Source organism: Ostrinia furnacalis, unplaced genomic scaffold (genome assembly GCF_004193835.3).
Source record: "Ostrinia furnacalis isolate ACB-3 unplaced genomic scaffold, ASM419383v2 OfSCF3044, whole genome shotgun sequence".
NCBI classification, from domain to species: Eukaryota; Metazoa; Arthropoda; class Insecta; order Lepidoptera; family Crambidae; genus Ostrinia; species Ostrinia furnacalis.
Window position 1 is genome coordinate 1 of NW_021133283.1, and position 6,849 is coordinate 6,849.

The window sequence follows — 6,849 nt, forward strand, 5'->3', positions numbered from 1 at the left end:
AAATTTTATAATATAAGAAACAACCCCCAAGGGTGGAAAATTGGGGATGAACTTTTTTATACGCAATATCTCCGCCGATTATAAATCAATTTGAACGATTATTTTTTTGTTGTATTATCAAAAGGGTGGTTTCATGCGAATTTGAAGAAAATATTTCACCCTCAAGGGTGGAAAATTGGGGATGAAATTTTTTATACGCAATATTTTTAATTTTTAGTCTTTTTTGTGTTCACGCATTTGAAGTCGGTTTTATTTTTTAAAAAAGTTAATTATTGCTTTATGCTGTCGACTTCCCAAGTACCAGCAGAAATTATGCGTTAATGGAGTACTCGTAAGGTTTAAGAGCTTACCGATGTATTTGTCTTTGTTTTTCTTCGCCTTTTTCCTCTCCTCGCGAAGTTTCTCGTCGTCCTGTATGAAGTCGATGAGCTCTCGCACTTTGTGCCTCACGTTTATACCCTGAGAAACAAAAATTATAGTTTGCCCTCAAATTTACTATGAATAAGGCCCAGAACAGACGGTGAAACGCAACTGCAACGAAACTGCAACTGCTAGTTACTTTTGAGTTGCATCTAAGTTTCTGCCATAGCGTCCGTTGAGAGACCACACATGACGCGACCAGTTTGAAAGATTCAGTTTCATTCATCAGAATCATCAGAAAGTTGCAGTTTCGTTGCAGTTACGTTTCACCGTCTGTTCTGGGCCTAACGCATCTGAAATGGACTCAATCGGATCGAATCGAAAGTTCGTTATCCCCCGGGGTATTATTGGAGACAGGCGCTGGACATGCCCACAACCTTATTATGACGTCACACTTTTATGCTCTATCTATTATGGTTCAGCAATAACAATCTTATACGAGTGAATGATCCGGAAGGAGAAACTGTATTAGCCAGAATCTACAGTTTCTCCTTCTGTAGAAGTAGAAGAGTTGTAAAAAGGAGGGATTAGTCCCGTTCATGTTTAAGGCCGATTCACACATATCAGTGAAGTCACAGTTCAGTTTCAGTACCGGCACAGTGCGAAATATTCTTTCATACAGTTTCTATGACCGCATCCCCACTTGTCAGTGTCAGTGACGACACAGTGCTCTCAGTGTCAGTGCCGACACCGGCAATCACGGACCTATTCATTGACGACGATATTTTTTGTCGGATCATGGATGCCGCCGCGGCATCAAAAACAAAATAACTTACTTCATAGTTTCTGAATAAGAATATTGAAACAGCTCTCTGACATTTTAAAATATTCAAAATATTTAACTGACGCAACACTGTAGCACTGATACTAACTGAGCGGACACTGTGACGGAACTGTGGCTCACTGATATGTGTGTCGAGAATCGAGCTTTAGGGAGTGCCTCCGCTGCCGGCGCCGGTCGCTGTTTCGGCAGCCGGCACCGGTCACTGAATCGGCAGCCGGCGCCGGTCGCTCATTATGTTTATCATACCCGATCCTTTAAAATTTAAGATGACTAACGGCCGAATACTGAAACGCCATTTAAATATTTGACGGCTTCTCAAATAGTTAAGCAGCTCCTAAACATGCCTATTTCTGAGGATTAAGGGGACATCGCATAGCAGCATTTCCAAGAGTTGTTGATTTGTCAATTTGATGCTCTGTCAGTCAACAATGATAAATGTCAATTGTGGTTACGTTTCGGTCCACGATCGCCACTTAATAGATTTCAACAATAAAAAGTATCATATTTAAAATTATTTTTTTAATTAAATAAAAATGCAAGCATTATTATTTTTATATGATAAAACGAGATTTATATATAATAGAAACTAAAAATAAACTGTTCTATGTTAAGTTGATTGAGTATATTTCCATAAAAGACAATACATAACCAAACGATGCTGCGTGTAATGGATAAAAGACGTAAAGTTATCATTTGTGTAAATGAAAACATACTTTTTTTGGTAAATGTTGCCATTATGTAAACATTTGAGAGCTGCTTAGCTGATCACGGCTTCAAATCCGTTGAGTAGCGTTTGAGAATACCATTTAAAATTGAAGGATACTTAAATTTAGGAGCCCGTCAGCTGAGTGACAGATTTGTGTAGTGTTTCAGTATTCGGCCGTTACTCTTTTGTATTTACTCTGGTTGAGACCCGTGTTTCTAATTTTAATTCTAATGTAACGCGTAGGCTTCAAATCTTATACCTGATCCTTGCCGATATCGTCGACGTATGTGTAGTTCTCCAGCGAGCGCAGGTCGTAGATGTGTTCCCGCGCTGACGTCACCACGCGCTCGGAGCCGTTGCGTACCAGGTAACTTAGCAGAAGCAGGCACTGGAATACAATATTTTTTAAATAGGCGAGTCTGTCACTTGAGGATAAGGTGCGAATTTCACCAAAACGGAGACTAGTTGAGATGTGTTTAAATAGCTAATCAGATTTCGTTATTTTCACATCATCTCTCCGTTCAGCTTCTGTGCGGAAATATTGTTCGTTATTCAAACACATCTCTTCACCTCTCCGGTTTGGTGGAAAACGGGCCTAAGCGATCACCACCGCCTACTGACATTCAACATCATCAAATCATTATTTCTACAGGAACAGCACGACTCGAGGTAAATGGAGGTACCTATTTGGCTTATAGCACTCCATGCGCTGACGTTCGCATATTTGTTCTTACGGCATTTACGGGAAGTGAAGTTTGGTCATTCTGCTCTGCCATTTAAAATCCACCCCACATTTGAGCGATGCTGCGGAGGGCGGCATAAATCGCATTTTGTGTGGTGTGCGCCGCGCCATTCAATGCGCTATGATCTTCATAGGAAGTAGCAAATATGACTCTTATACCTTTCCACGCATGGTGTATATTACCTTGTAGGTGCGGCGTCAGCGCGCGGTGAAGGTGACTAGGGCCAGCTCCTGGTCTGCTGGGCCGATGTGAGCCTTACGTCCTCGCAGCACGGCGCAAGTTACCTTGTAGGTGAAGGTTGCTAGGGCCAGCTCCTGGTCTGCTGGGCCGATGTGAGCCTTACGTCCTCGCAGCACGGCGCAAGTTACCTTGTAGGTGAAGGTGGCTAGAGCTAGCTCTCGCATCTGCTGGGCCGATGTGAGCCTTACGTCCTCGCAGCACGGCGCAAGTTACCTTGTAGGTGAAGGTGGCTAGAGCTAGCTCTTGCATCTGCTGGGCCGATGTGAGCCTTACGTCCTCGCAGCACGGCGCAAGTTACCTTGTAGGTGCGGCGCCAGTGCTCACGGTTGCTCGTACATGAAGGTGGCTATAGCTCCTGGTCTGCTGGGCCGATGTGAGCCTTACGTCCTCGCAGCACGGCGCGAGTTACCTTGTAGGTGAACGTGGCTAGGGCCAGCTCCTGGTCTGCTGGGCCGATGTGAGCCTTATGTCCTCGCAGCACGGCGCAAGTTACCTTGTAGGTGCGGCGCCAGTGCTCACGGTTGCTCGTACATGAAGGTGTCTATAGCTCCTGGTCTGCTGGGCCGATGTGAGCCTTACGTCCTCGCAGCACGGCGCGAGTTACCTTGTAGGTGAACGTGGCTAGGGCCAGCTCCTGGTCTGCTGGGCCGATGTGAGCCTTACGTCCTCGCAGCACGGCGCAAGTTACCTTGTAGGTGAAGGTGGCTAGGGCCAGCTCCTGGTCTGCTGGGCCGATGTGAGCCTTACGTCCTCGCAGCACGGCGCAAGTTACCTTGTAGGTGAACGTGGCTAGGGCCAGCTCCTGGTCTGCTGGGCCGATGTGAGCCTTACGTCCTCGCAGCACGGCGCAAGTTACCTTGTAGGTGAACGTGGCTAGGGCCAGCTCCTGGTCTGCTGGGCCGATGTGAGCCTTACGTCCTCGCAGCACGGCGCAAGTTACCTTGTAGGTGAACGTGGCTAGGGCCAGCTCCTGGTCTGCTGGGCCGATGTGAGCCTTACGTCCTCGCAGCACGGCGCAAGTTACCTTGTAGGTGAACGTGGCTAGGGCCAGCTCCTGGTCTGCTGGGCCGATGTGAGCCTTACGTCCTCGCAGCACGGCGCAAGTTACCTTGTAGGTGAAGGTGGCTAGGGCCAGCTCCTGGTCTGCTGGGCCGATGTGAGCCTTACGTCCTCGCAGCACGGCGCAAGTTACCTTGTAGGTGAAGGTGGCTAGGGCCAGCTCCTGGTCTGCTGGGCCGATGTGAGCCTTACGTCCTCGCAGCACGGCGCAAGTTACCTTGTAGGTGAACGTAGCTAGGGCCAGCTCCTGGTCTGCTGGGCCGATGTGAGGCTTACGTCCTCGCAGCACGGCGCAAGTTACCTTGTAGGTGAACGTGGCTAGGGCCAGCTCCTGGTCTGCTGGGCCGATGTGATCCTTACGTCCTCGCAGCACGGCGCAAGTTACCTTGTAGGTGAACGTGGCTAGGGCCAGCTCCTGGTCTGCTGGGCCGATGTGATCCTTACGTCCTCGCAGCACGGCGCAAGTTACCTTGTAGGTGAAGGTGGCTAGAGCTAGCTCTTGCATCTGCTGGGCCGATGTGAGCCTTACGTCCTCGCAGCACGGCGCAAGTTACCTTGTAGGTGCGGCGCCAGTGCTCACGGTTGCTCGTACATGAAGGTGGCTATAGCTCCTGGTCTGCTGGGCCGATGTGAGCCTTACGTCCTCGCAGCACGGCGCAAGTTACCTTGTAGGTGCGGCGCCAGTGCTCACGGTTGCTCGTACATGAAGGCGGCTATAGCTCCTGGTCTGCTGGGCCGATGTGAGCCTTACGTCCTCGCAGCACGGCGCAAGTTACCTTGTAGGTGAAGGTGGCTAGGGCCAGCTCCTGGTCTGCTGGGCCGATGTGAGCCTTACGTCCTCGCAGCACGGCGCAAGTTACCTTGTAGGTGCGGCGCCAGTGAGCGCGGTTGTCGTGCAGCATGCGGCGCCACAGCATCGACATGACCTCGGGGAAGTGCTCGTACGTGAACGTGGCTAGGGCCAGCTCTTGCATCTGCTGGCCTGTGGGACCCCAGGCCTCGTCGGACGTGGCCTCGCGGACCTTGCCTTCGACCTCTGTGTAGTTCATAACTACATTTGTGCTGTGGACAAATGAGATAATTAAGGCTCATATTACATCGTAAACGAACGGATGTCAATGACATAGCCAGACGGATTAGCAATGGACAGGGCACATAGTACGCAGAACTTTTAATCACCGGGGAACCAGACGCAGGCTAGCGTACCATCCCTACATTGCCGACATTCCACCAGCTCGCACTAAGCGTTTCGACGACTCGTTTATATAATAAAATNTCTGCTGGGCCGATGTGAGCCTTAGGTCCTCGCAGCACGGCGCAAGTTACCTTGTAGGAGCGGCGTCAGCGCGCGGTGAAGGTGGCTATAGCTCCTGGTCTGCTGGGCCGATGTGAGCCTTACGTCCTCGCAGCACGGCGCAAGTTACCTTGTAGGAGGGCGCCAGAGCGCGGTTGCGCGGTGAAGGTGGCTATAGCTCCTGGTCTGCCGTGCTGATGTGAGCCTTATGTCCTCGCAGCACGGCCTTTATCACCTTGTAGGTGAAGGTGGCTAGAGCTAGCTCTTGCATCTGCTGGGCCGATGTGAGCCTTATCTCCTCGCAGCACGGCACAAGTTACCTTGTAGGTGCGGCGCCAGTGAGCGCGGTTGTCGTGCAGCATGCGGCGCCACAGCATCGACATGACCTCGGGGAAGTGCTCGTACGTGAACGTGGCTAGGGCCAGCTCTTGCATCTGCTGGCCTGTGGGACCCCAGGCCTCGTCTGATGTGGCCTCGCGGACCTTGCCTTCGACCTCTGTGTAGTTCATAACTACATTTGTGCTGTGGACAAATGAGATAATCAAGGCTCATATTACTTTATTTTTACTTTTTTTATTAGGACAAACAAGACAAACACGCATACATGGAATTACTATAACTAAAAGTGCTTAGAACTAAGTGTTGTCACGAACCAAAGTAGATGACATAGCCCGACGGATTAGCAAGCTGAAATGGCAATGGGCAGGCACATAGTACGCAGAACTGACGGCCGATGGAGCAGCAAGGTTCTGGAGTGGAGGCTACGTACCGGAAAGCGTAGCGTAGGACATCCACCCACAAAGTGGACCGACGACCTCATAAAGGTAGCGGGAAGGCGTTGGGTGCTGCCTGCTACCAACCGCTCATTATGGAAATCATTGGGGCAGGCCTATGTTCAGCAGTGGACGTCTCATGGCTGAAATGATAATGATGATTGCATCGTTCGTTTCAGTCAAATGACGTATACTGAAGAACAAAGGCTTCCCTCAAGGATTTCCACAATGACCGGTCCTGCACTGCCTGCATCCAGAAGCTTCCCGCGACCTCGTATTACATAGCGATGCCCAGTTCCCGATCCAATTTCAATCAACCATCGATTAGGTAACGGTCTTTGTCCAACTGTGGACTTTTACCGACTGAGAAGATGTAGTGTGATTTAATCAGATTTACAAACAGTGATATTGTGACAGGTGTTATATTGTTGCGTTTATTACCACTACATGTGTAAGCAATCACAATAGAGAATCAATCGTCAATCGTTTGTCGTCAAGGCCAATTTTAAATTGCCGGTTTCAGAATGATACGACGAAATGCAGTAGTGGTCATTTATTAAACGTTAATAGCCTTCAGCAGTTACATAACATGTTTAAAGGGTCCATAAAACAAGTAAACGAATTTTTCCTGTTTAGTCTAAACTAGGTTAACTGGCAGATAATGCCCAATGGCATTAAGTTCGCCTTATGTACCAATTATATGGCATTAAAGAATAAATATATCAATTAGGTTACATTTGAAATATTTAATTGACCTGTTGAACCTGACAGGGATTAATTACCCAAACTAACATGTACCTACTTCGAATATCAGATTACCTATTTCGCAA

General features: G+C 48.8%; 1 protein-coding gene across 1 annotated transcript; it reads right to left on the minus strand.

Moving 5' to 3' along the window:
* Positions 1 to 329: 329 nt before the first annotated feature.
* LOC114357119 (clathrin interactor 1-like) lies at positions 330 to 5,008 on the minus strand (the record flags this gene model as incomplete). The annotated part of the gene is made up of 3 exons (XM_028310593.1): positions 4,813 to 5,008; positions 2,170 to 2,298; positions 330 to 459 (listed from the first exon to the last, which is right to left on the minus strand). Coding segments are annotated over exons 1-3 (448 nt in total), but the record flags the coding sequence as incomplete, so codon positions are not given.
* Between the last annotated feature and the right edge of the window lie 1,841 nt (positions 5,009 to 6,849).